Source organism: Pleuronectes platessa, chromosome 12 (genome assembly GCF_947347685.1).
Source record: "Pleuronectes platessa chromosome 12, fPlePla1.1, whole genome shotgun sequence".
Taxonomy (NCBI): domain Eukaryota; kingdom Metazoa; phylum Chordata; class Actinopteri; order Pleuronectiformes; family Pleuronectidae; genus Pleuronectes; species Pleuronectes platessa.
The window spans coordinates 23,457,516-23,477,691 of record NC_070637.1 but is presented as its reverse complement, the minus strand read 5'-3'; the positions used below and the strand labels follow the sequence as shown (position 1 = coordinate 23,477,691).

Below are 20,176 nucleotides of genomic sequence, written 5' to 3'. Positions count from 1 at the left end.
CTCGTGTGTGTGTGTGTGTATCAGCAGAATACATCATGATCTCTACTGCGCATGCTCTTACTTCACATCATCAATCCAAGATGGCGTCGCCCTCATCAGGGACATATTTCTGTACAGTGGGAAGAGGTGAAAACACGTCATCGCTCTTCATCTCCAGTCATTAATCTGCACACACACCTCCACATTGTTTCCACACATGACCAAATGTCCCTCACCGATGTTTATGTTGTGAATCTCCTAAAGATGAGCCGACTGTGCCGACTGCTGGAATATGAATGTCTCCCCTCCACTGATTTATGCACTCAGGCTGTCGCTCACTTCAAAAGCACAGTGGAATTATCTTTACTACCTTTCCACTGTGTTCATACTCGATGCCCTGGGAACGTCCCCCGGTGTTCAAACGCGATCATGCACGCCTTCAAACCTAAATGGTAAATCTTTTTCATCGCTGTAAAAATATTTTGATTATACAATTAAATGTGTTCTTTTTCCTCCTGACACTTTAACGCCCCTTAAACCCCACCGACCCACGAGGAAAACCAAATGTGAAAGATTGGACAAATCCACAGAGCTTTTATTTTCAAATTGAGTTGGAGAACACAATGTGCATAAAAGTGTTCCCCAAGATACCTATAATGTTTCTTTGATGGAATCGGGAAAACCATAAAAACTTGTTGTCCTGAAGGGTTTAAATATTTTACCCTGAGTGTAAAAATATAGTTTCTTTCTGCAGAATAAGTCCTGAGCTGCTGTTGACAGTGTGAAATCAGCTACTTTGCATTTCAGAAAGTGCACTTAATCACTTCAATGTTAATCACTTAAACTAATGGTAGGTCCAGCTGCAAAAAGTGCATTTTCATTTATTGCATTTTATTTAATTTGGTTGCAGCAGCTAGAGTTCTGCTAAATATATATTCTACTCTCAGGCATAAAGCCAATCTCTTTGAGCAAATCATGAAAATTAGAGTATTAAAAAATGGTCGTCTTACTGTATTTTATCTGAGCGCTTTAGGATCTGTTCTTATCAAACGGTCTTTTTAAAACCCGGCAGTGGCTTCGTCAGGGTCCAGGCGCCACAGGCAGCGAGGGCTATTCACAGGAAACCGTCATTGTGATTAATGATCATCATTTGTCCGTGTATTAGTATTCATAACTGTGTTAAATGTGACAATTATTTAAAGCTGGCAGGGATTACCACCAGCGGCGCACACAGTTTTCCATTTCCTTCCGCCTTCCGTCAAGCATGTGTGCGATGTTACACCTACGTTACACAACAGAGTGACAAACAAACACACAACAGCCTCTGGTCTTATGGTGGAAATGGTCATAACGACATTTGACGGATTCAGTCACTTGCTTTTCCCCAAATGAGCGTCTCCGATGTTGTGTTTCTCTCCAGGAGCTTGTGTGTGTGTTTGCTAAAGAGCACTAATTGGATGCTCTGTGGTGTTTTCCAAACCGAGTGAGCTAATGCAATTGCACAATTAAACATGTTGAATCTCGCTAATTAAAACTAAGAAAGACGTCGATACATCAATGGGACGTAGAGAAGTTGGCGAGGAGATGGTATTGAGACGGCGCCTTGGGAAAATACACAATCAGGGGAAACCGCACACTAATCAGACATTAACACTAATTTGTCTCTGCGAGGCGAGCACAAGTCACAGGCCTCAACACTCATATACTCTAATAAGCAGAAAACACATTTATACTTAATGAATTAATGACTAAATCTGCAATTGGTGCACATTATTGGTGCTTAGCCTCAGAAAATGCTCTCAACAAGTCGTCAGACCCGAACAGGGGCGCCGAAAAGGGGGGGTAAAGGAGACGGATTCTAGGGGCCCATGATGGAGGGGGGCCCAGAGAGGCCCCTAATGATGATGAAATTATAATACAGAAAAAATATTGACACTAAGTTATTAACTAACATATAATCACACATATTTTATTTTCCATGTCCTGGTAACAATTCCTTTATTTGTTTTGGAAGCATCAACCCCTGCAGGGCCCCCCCTTCCCCCCCTCTATTTACGTAAAATGGTTCAGTCCGACTGGATCAGCTGCAGCCGGTAGCGCACCGGCGATTTGTCACAGACAGCGTGCCACAGCGGCGGAGGAGACAGCAGTATGCCTCAAAAATCAGGCAGCCAAAAAAGAAAGGAAAATAAATTAAGAGAGGAGAAGGAGTTGAAGGGTCGACAATATGTCACCCAGTATTTCCAAAAAAAAGGTGGGTTTGTTGTGGTGGAAAGTTATGGATATTAACTTTGTCCCTGTCTGTGGTCTATAAGCTAGCTCACTTTTCTCACCATGTTAGCTCAAGAAAACTCTGGATTTTTACATTTTACTGCTATATTAGTTAAATAATCAATCCAGTCAAACATTTATCAAGCTGTTCTTATTCAATAATAGTTAATCTCCCCTCTGTCAAAATGATGCCTCATTCTGAACAGAGTCAAGTGCACCAGAAGCTGCAGCAGCTGTCTGTCAGCCCCCAACTCCCCCTGCCCCTGAATCAGCCCCAGTGGCCCCACATGAGGAAGGAGGTGAGCAGCTGTGTGTGTTGAAATAATAATAATAATAATAATAATAATAATAATAATATATAATATAATACAAAATATAATACATTTTACTACAGTCTCAAAACAATACAAATATGAAGGTAATTCATTAATTAAAATGAATTAAATAAAAGGCATTTTGAACAATTTTAATGGTTTAAAAAGCATAAACCCTTTTAAAAAATGAAATAGAAGACGTGCAGTAAGAACAGAGGAGAACATCTGTGGTGTGTGCAGCAGACTGGGGTGACTGCTCTCAGTCCAATCAGAGAAGTTTACATGTTGGTGACTATGCTATTACAAATAGTTATATTATAGGAAATCCTATATAATTAATGTATGTCATGTACACTCTACAGAGCCAGGTCCAGGACCCTCTTCTGGTTTGTCAGGGAGGGATGTGGAGGAAGTGGAGGAAGAGATGGAAGAGGGTACAGATGACATGTGAGAGTGCAGAAACACAGGCGACAGAGAGTGAGGGCGAAGAAGTTGAAAGGAATTCAGAGGAGGATGGACTGAATACAGAAAGAGCCAGAAAGACAACAGAGAGGCAGGAAGAACAACAAGCTGATGTTCAGGTCTTTGAAAGGGAAGAAGATCATTTGACTGATGACCCTGGTTTCTGGCCAGCAGCTTTAACTGATCAGGATAGGGAGAAGATAGTAAGGAAATTGGCCATGAGAGAGAAAGAAGTAGAAATGCCATGTGATTCAAAGGGGAAGCCATTCCCTGACTACCTGAATTATACAAAGGCAGCAAATAAAAGAGAAAAGGTAAACAGAGACTGGCTGACTTTTAGTCAAAGTAATAATTCACTTTATTGCATACCATGTGTGCTTTTCTCCCATGTACAGAAAAAGCCTTCCACTAGTGCACTGACCAGTCAAAATGGGTATAAAATGTGTGATGTGAAGTGGCGTCGAATGTACAATACATTGGAGAAGTGTGCATCGCCTTGCGCATATTTTGCACCCTGCCAGTTACTGTTGCTGGTGGTGAGAGAGCGTTCAGTAAACTAAAAATGATAAAAAACTATTTGAGGTCCACAATGTCTCAGGAAAGACTTTGCAGTCTTGCCATGCTGTCAATTGAGAGTCAGTTGGCTAGAAAGCTGGACTTCAAAGACCTGATAAGTGATTTTGCACATGAGAAGGCTCGGCGTTGGGCTTTTGGTGAGAAGAGTTGAGCAAGGACCAGTGATTGAAAGGTTGCAAAAGGAAGCTTGACTCAGTCGGCAACGTTATATTATATATATATTTGCCATTCTTTCATATATTAAGTTCTACTTAAATGATGAGAAATCATATATGGCCATTTTGTATTCTGATGGCGTTTTTGTTTTTGCTGAGATTTTTTTCTCTCCACTGATTATAATTGCTATTTTTTCATGGAAGAGTTTATTTCCAATTTAAGAATCAGTGGTGCAGCAAATAAATGACTCAAAATGAATTCCATTGTATTCAGAGTGCTCAGTTCTTCCCCTACTGTACATGTCAACTGTCATGCTGTTCTTCTTTCACAAATATGGTAATGATAGTCAAAAATACCATTAAAATGCATAATTGTATGTAAAATAGCATCAAAAAATGTTGCCGCTGTGTTGGGGGCCCTGTAAAGATTCTTTTCATGGGGCCCAAAATCCCTAGCGGCGCCCCTGGACCCGAACAAGCATTGAGTTCTCCTGGTTTCCTCATGTTCACAGAAGACAAGCTGCAGCTGATTGGTTGAAACTCTCTTTTCAGGATGTGATGAAGGTAAAAGGTTGATTCCATTTAGGCTCAGATTAATTTGTTTGATTATGATTATGGTCACGGTTGAAATAGAAAAACAAACAATCTAGGGTCAAGGTTAGAAAACAATCAAAGTCAGGATTAAAGTAAACGATGAGCATCAGTTTAGTGTTTCTTATTTGCGTTCAGTGTCTTAAATGAATAAATACAAATGCTAAAGGGACCTGGAGTTTCATTAACATGTCCACCTGCCTCCACCACCACCCAGTTTCTGTCGCTACTTCACAGCGTCACAATTTTACTCTGTTTTCTCCGTCAGAATTACTGCAGCCACTCGAGGGCTTCGTCAGTTCAATGCATTTTGTCTTACGTGACAACAAGGTGTCGTTAAACTGTGAAGAAATAACCAGAGGCCATTAGAAGTTGCCTGCACATGGAACCTTTTATTTTACAGTCAATATGTGGAGTTTGATTTCCACCAAATAAACCAGAAGTTGGATTCATCAGAACTTGTTTGTTGCGTCTAATAAAAAATAGTGAGACTGAGAAAAGACTAGTAAAGGATCTGTAAAAAAACAAAACAGGCCACAGAAGATTGAAATTTGATTCCTTGTTAATACAGAAACATATTAAGATGCTGTAAGTAAACAACCCAGTGTTGCTTCCCCCTGATTAAAGCTCAAGATGAAGCTAAGGTAGCGAAAACATAATATTAAACAATAAGATTGATTTTAAGAAAATAGGCTGATTCCCTCTACAGCAAAAATGTCTTTTAATAAGCTGCCAAAGAATCATTAATGCTTCATGGTGCTGATTGAACCGGCACACAGTTTGACCGCCATCGCTCCCACTCTCCATCCTCCCAGTCGCCATGTCACCACAGAGAAGAAGTCTCCTCACCCGTTTCCTGATTTGTATTCGTCGTGCTCCCTCCTCTCCTCCCCCCCCAGCTTCTGTTTTCCATACCCACGCTGAGTGCCCCTCTGCGCGTCCTGGAGGAGTCACTCACCGAGAGCGGTGCCTTCTCCTCACAACACGCCGTCTCTTATCTGTTTAATTTTCTCCCACCACGAGAGCATGCCACGGCATCAGCCTGGTTTATTAGCGTCAGAGAGACACCAGTGGAGCTCCCACTCGTGTGGCTTTATTATCGCACAGATGGCGACGAGGGCTGAGAGAGAGAGAGAGAGAGAGAGGATAGAGAGAGGGAGTGCGGGGTGAACAGAAAAAAACAGGAAGAAGAAACATTTTGAGACCAGACAGTAATTTTACAGTACACCTTTACACACACACTCACACACACACACACACACAGACTCACACCAACACAAATGTGCACTTTAAAACTCTATATAGTGGCCATTTGACACACCTCCACCCCAGAGGCTCTCCCCTGTCAAGGTAAATCCCGGCTGTCAGGAACAATATTGCCCAGAATGCAATGAGCCTCTCCTCTTCCCTTCACTCTTCCTCACCGCTGCCATGTTCAGTCCCCGGGGACGGGACAGACGTGTGAGCGGCTGCGTGTCGTCTTCTTGGACATGTCCAGAGGAGAAACTTCCAACACCTCAGACAGGGACATTTTCTCACTGCTCACTTCCAGCTCTGAGTTGGGTCACCTGTTGGCTGACTCATCTCTCATGGGTTATGAATATAAAGTATGTTCACAAGACAGGAAGCATTGTTTTGGTCATTGGGATCTGTGCAGGTTAAAGCTGCAATTCAGATGCATTTTACAGCTTGTAGCTAACATTTCTATAACTAATTATTAATATTGTAGATTAATTCAATATAGACATGTCAGCTTTTCTACTAGTAGATACTTAAAGTACCTTAAACTGAACAAGTTACTAAATCTTTTTGATTATTCCAGAAATGTCTCTGTCTGTCTGTGACTCGCTTATTTCAAAACACTTTCATCTTCTTGACTTCACACTGAGCTGGTTCATTGTTAAGGACCCAACAAAGTGCATTGTTGGATTTTGTGCGTTTTTTGGAAATGCACGATGTTCAATATTGATCATATTTGAATCAGCAGGGTCCAGCTGTGCAGTCTGTGCTTCCTGTGATGAGTAACGAGTACTATGGGATAACTTATGAGGGCAGTACTACTAAATAAAAACAACTTTACTAATAATGCTCAATGATGCAACTGATTCATGGCAAAGTAAATTTTGCAGGACCTAATAAAGTTGTTTGTATGAACATGAAAAATATCACAAACTTGTCATGTTTAAATATAGTACATCTGAATTATATCAATCAAAGTTGCAAGGCATGTATTTAAATGGAGCAATTAGCCACTGAAAACAAAAACAGGTAAACAGAGACAGAGACAACATCACAAATCTTTGTGTGGATAATAATTCAGGATGTTTGTGAGATTAATGTCTGATAATGTGGGTTTTATATTCCACAGAATTATGTGCGCCTCCGTCCCAGATGCTTCAGGTGTCTGCTCTTTGTTTCCTGTGCCTTTAATCACCTTGTTTACTGGCTGCTCAGATGTGTGTTATTGCTGCTATGTTTCCAATTTCATGCGTCCTTCATATTAATTGGCTTGTGGTGTGTGTGTGTGTGTGTTTGTGTGGCTGTGTGTGTGTGCGAGCGGGGGAAGGTAATGTTATGTATCTATACACCTGTGAGGCCCGAGTCAATCTGGTGTCACTTGTCTGTGACTTAACGCTTCGGAAAAGCCCGAGGTCGACCAGGAAGAGGAGGGAGTCCAGAGGGACAGGAGGGAGGAAGAGGAGGGAGGAAGAGGAGGGAGGGAGGAAGAGGGAGGAAGAGGAGGGAGTCCAGAGAGACAGGAGGGAGGAAGAGGAGGGAGGGAGGAAGAGGGAGGAAGAGGAGGGAGTCCAGAGAGACAGGAGGGAGTAAGAGGAGGAAGAGGAGGGAGTCCAGAGAGATGGGAGGGAGGAAGAGGAGGGAGGAAGAAGAGACAGGAGGGAGGAAGAAGAGGGAGGAAGAGGAGGATAGTAAAAACAAGTGGTTTGTCTGCTTCCTTCATAGATTCTTCTTCGCCTCGTGCCAACAAAGCTGAGAACCACATGCAAGAGACTTGCTTTTGACGATTTGGAGGGTCTTTCAATCGAGTGGGAAGATGTGAAAATAAATGACAAGGAGGCTGAATAGCAGAAATATGAGTGATGCCACTGAAGTGATTTTCATTTGAAGCCGTCGGTAGAAAACTCTCCGTCATTGAGAGACAATTTCTGAGCGAAAGCAAAAGAAAGGACTGAACCTTTTTGAACTTGAGGCACATCAGTAGACATCACACTTATTTTCAGCGAAGCAATCAAGCCTGTGAATCTACATCGCCTTTTATCATTCCTCTTCACAGATATCCTTGAGTCATGTACTCGGAATCCATTCATTTCAACTTGCGTGTGCAGTGAGCAGGTGAAAGGTTTACCTGCATTACTCACATTAAACCTTGCGGACAGTTGCCTCATTTCCTGCAGGACCGGTGCACGAGGACTTTTACAATTTATTCCTGAAGAAGAGCTGGACGACCTGTCACCCAGTCTGGGACAACATCCCCGCTTGTAACACACAAACTGCCCCATGGTTTGTGTACACCGATGTGTCATGTATCTGTCTCTGCCCCCCCGGGGAGTATCTGTGCCGGCCCCCGGTCTCATTGGCGGCAGATCTCCTCTGGACCCCCGTTGCCCCCAGCCGCCAGGTGACTTTACCTTTCTATCAATCTGGAGCGGCGTCCGGACACAGAGCAACGAGACGAGTGTGGACCTCGGCCTCAGTGCTGCTAACAAGACCGATGGAGACCCTTCCTGCCCAGTCACACCAGCAGGAGGAGTCAAATTATACAAACACGGCAGAAATCAAATCCATTGCTCCTCAGCAGAGAGAATAAACAAACAGCGGTGAGGTGGGAGGTGAAACCTGAATCCCTCCGGCTCCACAGAGCGACTGAGGCGATTAGGAAACTGTGGGTTCGTTATTCAAGGAGCCAGCGTGTGGGAAAATAAAGAGAGAAATGAGAATAGGAGCAAATAGACCAATGAGAAGGGGAAGATATTTAAATGGACATTATTTGAACCACTAATTACAAAGAATAAAAAAACTATCATTAGGAGTTTTTTGGGTTCTTGTCGGGAAAGATGGGAAAGTGATTAATCACATTCAGCATCACATACTTTTATAACTGAGTAGCTTGGCCTCCTGCCATGTTCGGAAAATATTATCTTAGCACGCTGACTAATTTACTGGTTAGCTGAGCACTAATGATTGAATGCCTGATGTTGCCCAAAGCAGTTTGTGTGTGTTTGTGTGTGTTCATGTGTGTGTATGTGTGTGTGTGTGTGTGAACCAGCAATCCCTGTGACTCACGTTGACCCCCCCCCCTCTCTGCACCCGTCCACCAACCCGGCCCTCGCACAGCGACAGCACTAAACTGCGCTCTGGGGGACAATCCTGTGCTTGTTTTACAACTGGTCGCGAATGGCACTTGATATTTGAGTTATGAGTCATTGCGGAAAAAAGGGTTTCATCTAACAAATAAAAAAAAAATGATTAATTCTGGGACCAATAGCTCCACAAACTGGCTCAATTTGTCCCCATTAAACATCTGGATTGATCACTCTCACAGGCGGATTTGTCTCAATTTGCTGTGAACACAACGTGAATCAGATTATACATTGATCCTCTGCTGGGGGGGGGGGGGGGGAGGGGGGATGAAATTTGCCTCCTTTGTTGATAAAGATAAATTAATGTGTAACAACATGTGAAATAAATCATAAAAAATTCCTATAAGGTTTAATTCCCAAACAAAAATTGGATTCATTGGTTTAATTGCCGAGTGTAAAATACTCTAAACTCAAAATGTTTCCAGTTAAGCATTAAAATCACCTCATGGTTTTTACTGCGTGGTCGTCGCCAGCTGCTGTTCACTCTCAGGGCGGACGCCATATTGTTTGATGGTCCATGTCTTTCCTTTAGAAAACTCATTGCCACGCAATTAAGCAGCGAACATCAACTTGCTGCTCGTCTCTTTATTCGTCTCATCTCCTCCACGCCTCGGCACAGACGCACGGCGTGTCTCACACGGTGAAGGCCACCCCCCCCCCCCCCCGCCCCCCCGCTCCTCACAATCCTCGGCAGCTACGCCTGTCCACGGATTGTGTTGTCATGGCAACGGAAATGAGCCGGGGAGGGGGGGGGGGGGGGGGTCCGCCCACACCTTGGATGTCTACTGCTCTCGTTTTCCTGCTCTGATTGATATATATACATATATACATATACGTCCACTTGATCCAACAGAATAATGAAAAGCACCATCAAAGAGCAGGGTATTACACGAGCACGTCATTCTTCTGACATGTGTGTAGCTGTGGATTCCAAACAACCAGCGTGTGCAGTCACTATGTCTCCATGAAGAGTGGAAACCTGTTTGTGTACATGCATTTGTTCATGTGCACGTGCTTCACTGCCTCTCCTGCAATCAGCTTTGTCCATATATTGTTAATAATGTGAGAATCACTTACACTGCAGAGCAAGAACACACCCTCATTATCACACACACACACACACACACACACACAGACACACGCCTACATGCATACGGATGTAAACTCGTAGCCCAAGGAGGGCAGTACACACGCTCTTTGGAAAACAGGTCGGGTGGAAGTCCTGCGGTGAGATTTTGGAAGAAGTTGTTCTGGGACTTAATTAGTAAATGGCCCCTCGTTTGAACGGGCTGGGTGCCCATGAGCTCTCCTCTCAAATCTGGGACAACTAAGACACACACATGAGATGGCAACACCCAGTAATGCACACACACACACACACACACACACATGCAGGTTATGCAGACACACACGTGCACAGCTGCACAGAGACCGAGCATCATAAACATCTGTATTCTTCTAAACCAACTCTGATGGATTTGCTGCTCAGTCTGTCAGCTGGATACTGAACCAGCAGAATAATGCACTCGTCAGCCATTGATCCCTTTGTTCCTTAATCCATATGCACAGATACACTAGCATAGCTTGAGTACAGCAAAGAAATGGCACAACATGGAAAAACCACAGCATTTAGCTCTATTCTGAATACACACATGTTAGAACGAGAGTATTTGATGGTGGAGAAGAGGATTAAGCTGGGAGGGGGTGGTGGGGATTTCTGAGGACGAGTGTGATGTCTGCTCTGGTCATGAATCTGTAGGGATCCATTGCAAACCTTGTAAATACTGTACAAGCAGCTGCCAAAGCACCTTGAAAACCACAAACCCCATTCGTCAGAGCCAACACTGAGGATTCAAACCTGTGCCACGCCCCCTGCACATCCAAGAGATGTTTGGTGGCATCGACCTTCAAGTTAATAAAGATGTTCCTGCATCAAATAACTGTTTGTTTTTCCACATATACTCGAAAGGTCAAAATTCAGCAGAAGAATAGTGAGACTGTTTAAAACCAACATGCAAAATCTATGCATTCTCTTAAAGTGACTGATATTCAAACAGCAATGTCTCATCACCAGCAACCAAATGCAAAAGCAGCAGGAGCAGAAACATTGGAAGCATGAGCACTGGTTTCACTGGAAGCTCTGGGAGAAGGAAACAGAGGAAACCTGGGAGGAAGCAGAGGAGGAGAGAGGAGAGGAGCCATTTGAATGATCACTTACTTGCAGTGCTTGTGGGGCCCGCTGAGCGTCTCGATGACAAAGCACTCGCCCCCGTTCAGGCAGTACGCCAGGTCCTTCTCATGACAGGGTTTGAAATGCTCCGAGTGCAGCGGAGGGACGGTCGGAGACGCTGCAGGACAAACACAGAGAAAACGCTTGTTAGTCATAATGAACTCCACTCTTTTTTCTCGCTTCCTGAATGGATTTTGTGTCCAACAATCAGTGAATTCACTTCCACGTCTTCCAGGAGTTTGTTTAAAAATCATCACATCATCGTGCACCGCTGCAGAAAAACCAGTTTCTCCTGCAGAGGCTTCTTCACTGACCCTGTGGCCGAGGATCCGTAACGAGACTTCCTCCTAACATGCTGCACGTTGTGTGTGTGGATAAAACCAACACACCATTGTTTGTTTAGACCCTGTACTGTCACCAGCAGAAGACGGATGGAGGACAGGTAATAATCTGTCCCGCTGTGATTAATGGTGGCCACAGTCGTCCTGCTGGAGAGTTTGACTCCTCTTAGCGATTTATCACATCGTGCACGGCTGATTCCGGACACCGCACATGGCCGGGAGGGGGGGGGGATCTGCTCAGTGCATCTTAATGGAGGATCTTTTAATTTAAATTAATATAGTATCTGCAATAAATGGAGTTATGGGCATTTCTGCGCTTAGAATCATTTAAAAGATTAATTCAATTGTAGAGATTTCAGAGTTTTCTGGGAACAGTATTCAAAACTGCACCTCAGATATTATTATAATTATTATTATTATCATAATACCGGCTGCTGAATGTTTTCTTTGTTTTCCGGTCTCTCATTAGCCGATCCTCAGCCGTGTGTTTTCTAAAGCAACCGGATGAACAGTCACGAGCAATAACTTTACGCTTCATTAAAAAAAGATCCTGTTTTACTCATACTCAGATTAACTCATCCCTTAATGGCCTGTGGAAGAAACGACCAAGTCAATGAACTGAAGACGTTTCAATCGGGAGATAAACAGAGATGAATAATAAGCTGTGTTTGGGGAGGGACCGGACGGGTTCCACGACGGGTGAGTAATTCCAGGATGTCCTCGGTTCCCTTAATCAGCGGCATGAGAAATGAGTGTGGCCGGGTGGTGGGTTGAGTTCTGAGATGCTGGGTGCTGATTCGGCTCCGGGGATCTTCAGCAACCCTCGGTAATTGGCTGAAGAAAGACTGGCCTCCACAAGAGAGGGCGAGTCAGGTCAAGAATGGAGTCAGCACCACGGGGTGGTCGTCACATGGTCGGACAAATGCAAATAAATTATTTAAAACCACAACTGCAGCAGCTTGTTAAAGGAAACTTCACTGATTCTACAAATCATCCTTTAAATCTGTAAAAACACTTTAGTTTGATAAGTTTGGAGGTGTAAATGCATGATGGGGTTACGTCAGGAGGAGATACTCTTGTTGCATTATGGGAAATGTAGGATTCTGGAGCTTGAACCATAATCAGGTCAATAAAATCAGCCTTTGTCTTCTGAGTGGACATGAATCACTAAATAACTTTAAAATAAGTTAAACTAAAGGTAGCAAGACTTCCTTTGTATTATTTTTTTTCTAAATCTTCTATAATTCATGTAATGCAGCTGTTCTGAAGTCAACCTTCACACTCAGCAGTCACTGAAATCTCTATTAGAGCAACAGCAACATTATATTTAATCCTTATTCCGAGCTGAAGTCCTTTTGGGAAGTGATGTAATGGTTGTGAAGGTCGACTCCACATCAGCTTTTCTCTCTGGCTCCAGACGCTGCCTCTCAACAGGTTTAAAGGTCGACTGCATCAGGACAGTTAGAGTTTGTTCCCTTTAGGTCACATGGAGCAGGAGGGTAAAGCCCCCCCCCCCCAACAACTGCTCAAAGCTACAAAGTAGAACATGTAAACTCTGCAGAAAGTTGATGGAAGAGTTCAGTTTCATCAGGTTTGTGCATCCTCTGCTACATTTGCTGCATTTTCTGATTATCTGGTCTCATAATTTTATGAATCTCTCTGTCTGTGACTCACACACCTTAGTTGAACTTATTGACTTCACAGTTGATTGGTGCATTGTTAAGGGCTCAAAGAATTTTGGTGGGATTTGGAGACATGACCAAGCAAAGAGGCGATTCCAAACAGGCAGGTTTAGAACAGGCGCTGCACTAGTGATTCTAATGAGGAATAAAAAACATCTTTTCAACAACACCCATGAGAAACTGAGCACTTAGGAGCTTATAGCAACATACACAGGATCCTAACATCACTTTATGTTTCCATGTAATTATTTCAAGAATCCCAAGCTCAAAACATGGATCTGGAATATATTAAACAAATATTACATCTTTCAAAAACAAGATAATAGATCAATTTTGCGTTGGAGATGTTGATTGTTTTGAGTTTGACCCGACAACGATGACATTCTATAAATTGGGACGATAAAAGCATGAACATGGATCCACACAACAAAGCAACATCGGCCTTTTCAAAGCTTCACTTTGTTGTTCACATGGATTCACAAGGACACGACGAGGTTTGAATGACGCATTTCTCTCTGTGTGCAGCTGCCACCTAAAAAGATGAACCTCATAACGGAGGAACAGGGACAACGTGATGCAACAATAGCATTTTGAATGTCCTGACGTGAATCCTTGAGCTTGTAGATCCACACATTCTGCACACAGACACTCAAGCCAAGCCCAGAATCACTAAGTGACATTCTCTGCACTTGCTTTGCAACACTACTACAAGTTCTTGTTTTCCTTCCTCTTACACAAAGGGTTTCCCTCCAGACATGATTCCATGCTTGGACCGAGCTGTGCCGTTTGACAGGAGCTCCGTGTGTCGTCCTCTCGCTTTGTTTCCTGTTGACAGAGTTGTCACAATTCACTGTGTGTCGTTTAGCTGCACACTCGTCACCTGTCACCCCAGACGCTTTAGGAATCGTGCCACTTTGAGAGCGGATGCCAGAGTCGAATGAAAAAAATGATTTTAGTCAGCTGAACATCTCGCTGCCGGTTTGAAGCCGCTGCTCACAGAAGGCAGACGTCAATCAGAGCAGAAGAAAACAGTCCAATTTACTCCCCAGCACGCTGTGAGGGGAGAACGAGGGATCAATAAACCATCAGGCGCTGGATAACACAACCCTGCTCTTCACAATCCTTCCCCTCCGTCGTCTTCTCACCTTCTTTTCATCTCCCGTCTCTCAACACGAGCAGAATCAGGCAAGAATAGGAACCTGCTGGTTTTCTACTTTGCATCACGGCCCCACTCGGTTTGCAGTGGTTAATTGGCAGCAGCCATTTTGTGTTCACATTCTAATGGAGGAGAAGATCAATCGGAGCCTTTTCAGAACTTCAAACATCGACAATGACGTGTTCAGACGACTCAGAGCTGGAGGGGAGGAGAAGATCCACACTGGTTTTTATCCCATCACCAACAGATGATAAAGTATTAATGATTTAAGTTCATTGGGAATCAACATCAACGAGGAAACATACCAAAGAAATATCAAAAATTCAAATATCAAGATTTCCACGTAATTTACATCCCTAAATATGTTATGGAAGAAAACTAAAACTGGGTTTCCTGTCCTCCACATGTTAGAGAAATGTTACCACTGTCCTGACCAGTTTCAGGTCAGACCCATCGGTGAGACTGGATAAATATGAGCTTGCTGATTGGTTGGATCTCCAGGCTGCTGAGTTTGAACAGTGAGTTCAGCAAATGTATTATCAAGAAATTCAAATATTGACCTTAAACATGATGTAGGAGAGGACACGTCCAGATTAAAGTGTATAATTAATAGTCTGCTCTTCACAACTCCTCTTAAAATCACTTGTTTGCCTCCCATTCATTTGTATAAATTGAATATCCAGCCAGTTTGTTCCTCGTCATACAGAAATGATTCATTCAACAGTCTGTGGTTATCTCTATCTTTAGTCAGCTATACAACAAATTGATGTATCTATAACAAATGTAGAATAGTGTTTACATAGGCTTAATAGATGAAATACTGCAGTGGTTGTGTTAACACAGCTCCAGATTGTTTCACATGGAAACACAATGCTTTTCTTTGCCGTTGTCGCAGTCTCTCTCTCTTTTATTAATTGCCTTTAAAAAGGGTCCAGCTCAACAAAATATGCCACAACACAATTAAAGTCATATTTCATCCAGCGCTAACAAAACACTGATTAGCCAATAATCAGTGGAACGAGTTGATGTGGTGATTGTGTTGCACCGATACTCAAGAAGTGTTCACACAGCCACTGCTTCCTGCTTCCCTCTTTTCCTTACATGCATGTGCAGCAACACACGGACGTGTTTGATCGGGTCAAAGTGTGACGGGTCCTGCTGGCGGACAAGAGACGTGTCCTTCGTGGATCACCTACTTCCAGAGTGACAGGCAGACCCTCGGCCTGCCAGCTCCACAGCCTGGGAGCCGAGCTAAGTGATATGAAAAGGTCTCCGGCAGGCTGCTCCTGGCCCCACTGGTTGGCCCCGAGAGCAGGAGGAGCGACCAGAGGCAACCGGGATTATTGCTGCATCAGATTCTAGGTTTTGAGATTAAGAAATTCGGAATTCACAGACACAGCAAGAAGCCATAAAGGTTCATCCATCCCTCGGTCAGTTATCCTTTATCGTTTGAGGGTTGCAGAGGGAGGGGGAGCCAATTCAATCTGACCCCGGGCGAGATGAGGAACACACACTGGACATGTCGTCAGCACATCACAGGGCCACACACACACACTCTCATTCACACCTACAGTGAATTTAGAGTCTGCAATTAACCTAACCTCAATCTGCCACTAGGAGAGGCCCAACCTTCTTTATGTATTCAATATCAGGGGAAGAACCAAGAGGCAGCAGAGAGTTTGAGGTCAGGACCCCGCAGACCTTTTCAAGTTCCACCAAAACTCAAACGATGCCTCACTTTGAACAGGAAGTTTTGCTGCAAAGTTGAAAGTAAAGAAGCAAATCCAATTATTGTGCTGTAGCATCGAGATTTGCCTTTTTGGGATCTAAGGGCCCAAACACAAACTAGATCAAAACAGCAGCACATCAAAGGTTCCCAAACAAGTGTGAACCAGAGCGCTCAATACTTGGAGCCTCGCGGTTCAAATAAAAAACCCCGTAAGAGATAAAGGTACTTTATTATTAGTCACACAGTCAGGACATGTGGAATCCATTCCTTGTGTGGATGTAGAGGAGCGGCGCCAGAACTAATACCTGAGGTATGACTTTCAGATTAAACTTCAGCACATCATCAGGGGGGGGGGGGGGGGGGGGGGGGCACTTCCTGTCCTCACCTGACAGGAAGTGCAGCCGCAGAGTGATCGCTCGCAATTAACTGGACTGCAGTCAAACTTTCCCCCTGATTGACCAAGTTGTCTCAGAGTGTTTTTGGAAGCGAGCTAATTGAGGGAAAGAAATTAATTGGAGGTGACATGTCGCCCTGTGTGAAAAGAACACACCTCCGAAGGCTTGGTCATTAAATGGGCTAAAACACGGTGTCACTTCCCTGAGCTGTGTCACATAGGTGCAAACAGATTTCAGTTGCCAGTTATTATAATTGCATTTTTATATATTTTTAACCTGCATAACTTTCGGTGAGTTTTTCTGCAGAATGAGTAAACGAACGAGCGACTGTGAAACCGGTGATTAGCAGCGGTTGCTTTCTGTGCCTGCGGTGTCATAATTAAAATGATGAACTTGATATTTACATAACGGTCATGCGCCACGTTCAAAGCAGATGATCACTTTATTTATTTATTAAACAGGCTGTGTATTAATTGGCAGCCCACTGTTTGAGCCATCTGATGGTGCCTCCTGGAGATGTTTGTGAACAACCCATAACCCAAGCATGAAGCATCAGATGGTTGGATTCCTTGAAACAGATGTTTCATCCAGAACAGCTGCACTTCAAACTCTCACCTCCAGGAGATGATGGAAATGTAACTTTTGACAATTTCTCTCTATTTTTAATGTTTGTTCTAATAATAAAGAGTTGAAAACAATCATGTTATCTCAGTTATAAAGGTTTTCAGTTGAATTTGTTAAATAAATAACACAATTCAACAAAGAATTTTGGTTCAAACAGAGAAGATGTATAATCGACCTTAAAAATATCAATGCAATTCTTAGAATACACTTTTATCTCCGTTCCTCTCATGAAGGATGACTCAGCACTTTCTCATCAAACAGGGACAACAAACCGAACCCTGAATCACAGCGTTTATCAGGAGCATTTAAAGGATACAAGCTTTCATTATGGCTGCCAGTTAAATCACTTCACTCAGTTTGGAGCCTCCCAAATCAAAAAGGACTTTTCGCAAACAATCCCCCCCCCATAAGCAAAGGTTAAAAAACACACTGTGTGTCCTCCTTTCATTTTTCACCCCACTTATCGATTCAGAATCATTTGAAGTTCAAGCTCCCCATCGCCACAGCAGTGTCACCTGCAATTTCCTTATTTATCCAAAGCAAAGGCAATTCTTAAATTCTTTCTCCATTGTGAACAAGGAAGTGAAACACACACATGCACAACTATCTGGGTGCAACACAGGTTCTGCATCTACTCTATATACAAGTGCACGTGTGAAGGTAGAAGCACACAACTACACACCACAACTGAAGGAGTGTATGAAAGGATCACGACATACTAAAGGTTAAAAGCATATACAAATGAATCTAATTTCTTCTTTCTCTTGGTTATCATCAGACACATTGTTTATAATCTTTTGTGCTGCTACACTTAGATTAAAATAATCCCGTTTCTCAAATCCACTTTGTCGTTACTGCCTGACTTTGAGAAGCCACAGCTGTTTGTGTGCAGTAGGGTTGTAGCTGCCACGTCAGACACATGGCGGGCCCGGTGGTGTGAGGATATCATTACTGCACAGCATGATCCAATAAAGATAACGGTGCCGCACCCTCTCGCTCGCTCACACGCTGCCTCTCTCTCTCTTGTCTCGTACACACTCCTCTGCAGCTGTCCAATAAATATCCACCAAATCACCTGCACTGATACCGAGGGTCTTTGAGATAAGGGCACCAGTCTGTGATGGGCTGTATGTTGTTTTTTAACATCCCTCCATGGGAGATTCGTTTGGTTTTAGTTTTATACAAAAACAAAAAGAGATGAAAAGGTGAAGAATTCCAGGAATTACTCAGTGAAAGCTTGCAGAGTTCTGATTGGATGGATTTGCAGGGAGGCAGCCGGCGTGATCACTTTGTTTTTCTGCCACGCTGGGAGACGACTCTCTCTCCCACCCAACTCCGGAGTCAGATCAATGGGAGACGGACAGCGTGGCCTGACTGGTCAATAGAGCGAGGGATGAGTGGTGGAGGAAAAGAAAGCGAAAAAGGCAGTGGGCTTGGGAGGGTCTGGGAAAGTAGATGAGAGGGAGGAGATGGAATTTACGGGAATCATCCCCCCAGTTAAGTAAAGGTTCAGAGGCTGGAACATTCAATCTAATGCTTGTGTACGTTTCCTTACTTGTGTGTGTGTCTGTGTGTGTGTGTGTGTGTGCATGTGAGCATCTGCTTGTGTGTGTGTGTTAGTTCTCAGGGGTGTTGCAGAGCTCAGCCATGGCAGCCACTGCATTGCAGATACTTGGCCTGGCCTGGCATGGCACAGATAGATGTGTGTGAACAGGCCCCCCCCACACTCCGGCTGTACGGCCAAACAAAACAAAATGGCAGCGTGTCAAGACAGCTAATCATGGAAATCTGATACTACCTGTTTGTTTTAGTTTACCCCGCTCTCCTCCCTTTACCCACATAAACACACTCCGGTGGCTGGTTTTAAAAACCCACCTGCTCGGGGCAGATAGGCCAGCGACCACTACCACAATCTGTCCGTGTGTCAGTCAGCCCGGCCCGGCCAGTCCCTCCACTTCTTTCTGCTCTGTGCTCAGACGGCGTGCCCGGGATACCTCCAGGGTTCGCCGAATAAATAGCGCCCGAGTATCAGGCCTCATCCCGTCCCCTGGCCATCTGGCTCTATAGTGGAGAAATTCATTACTCTCCAGGTGATAGCTCCGGCAGCACTTTCTCTGGATTGGCTTTGTGTCCCTGCAGGCTGCATTCTGACACTGGAGATTATAATCACCAACCGGCTGCTAATGTGAATGTGAACGCCGCTGCTGCTGCTCATACTAATAAATTCCTGTCCTGCTTTTTATTATTACTTCCACCGTCTCTGGAGCAACTGCAAGTCGCTCCTCTGCTGCTGCAGGACAGAGCTGATGAGAGTTCTAACTTTGGGTTTTTATATCGTCATCAAAGCTTCTGTCAGACCTGCACTGAACCCGGGACCCTCTCCTGAAGTCATCCACAGGGGCGGCATGCAAACACATACATGTCCCAGTGAGTTCCTCCTGCCAGTCCCCTGGTAAACAAGTCATAGTGATTCCATGCACCATACGTGGAAGACAAAGACGGAGGGGTCAAGTTAGAAGGACACGACTCCAGAGCTGTTGGGTGTCACGGTTTGAGGGAGGAGATGGACCCAGGATGCAGAGATTTTAACAAAAAGGGTATTTAATCTACAAAAAGGTCTTTATCAAGACAAAAATAAAACAGGAACACTAACAAATAACACTGGTGACAAGGTGCACGGAGAACAAGGAAGGAAAAGCAGGGGAAAACAAACCATATCTCACGACGTGTAGAAACGTGTAGAACAACAAACGAACCGACAAAGGGCTTGGGGAACACAGAGGCTTAAATAGAGACACAGGGAAGGCAGGGGTAACCAGCCACAGGTGCAACACATGAGGGCTGGGACAGACAATCACCGAGACAGGAAGTGACACACCCAAGAAGCTGGAAACAACACACAAGGAAGGAGAGACTACAAAATAAAACAGGAAACAGAACACACAAGGAGAAACAGAGTGCACACATGAAAACAACAGAGATCTAACAGTTAACAGAAAACACTTTACAAAATCTTAACTGTTAGACCGTTACATTGGGGACATTTTCTGGACTTCATGTCCAAAGTCTGCTCATCTAATGGAACCTTCTCAAGTTGATTATGCTTCAGAACTCAGTGAATCATGAGCATTTCTGTTCACTGCAGAAAGACTTGCACGTGGGCTCGTCAGGCGGATCCATTATTCATCCCTGCTAAACTGCCTTTTTTTAGAAAAGTGCTATGAAATTAAAGGTTCCCGGCTTAAGTTTCTTACACTTATGATTCATTTATCACCTTTTTCCTCCTGAGTGT

General features: G+C 43.9%; 1 protein-coding gene across 1 annotated transcript in view; it reads right to left on the bottom strand.

Annotated features, from left to right (window-relative positions):
- The window catches only part of LOC128453135 (pro-neuregulin-3, membrane-bound isoform), a 256,557-nt gene that overhangs the window by 67,884 nt on the left and 168,497 nt on the right, over positions 1–20,176 (bottom strand). The window contains exons 2-3 of the mRNA XM_053435847.1: positions 10,946–11,075; positions 8,687–8,751 (exon numbers count right to left, since the gene is read on the bottom strand). Of these exons, the coding sequence (XP_053291822.1) occupies positions 8,687–8,751; positions 10,946–11,075 (195 nt within the window). The remainder of the gene's footprint in view (positions 1–8,686; positions 8,752–10,945; positions 11,076–20,176) is intronic.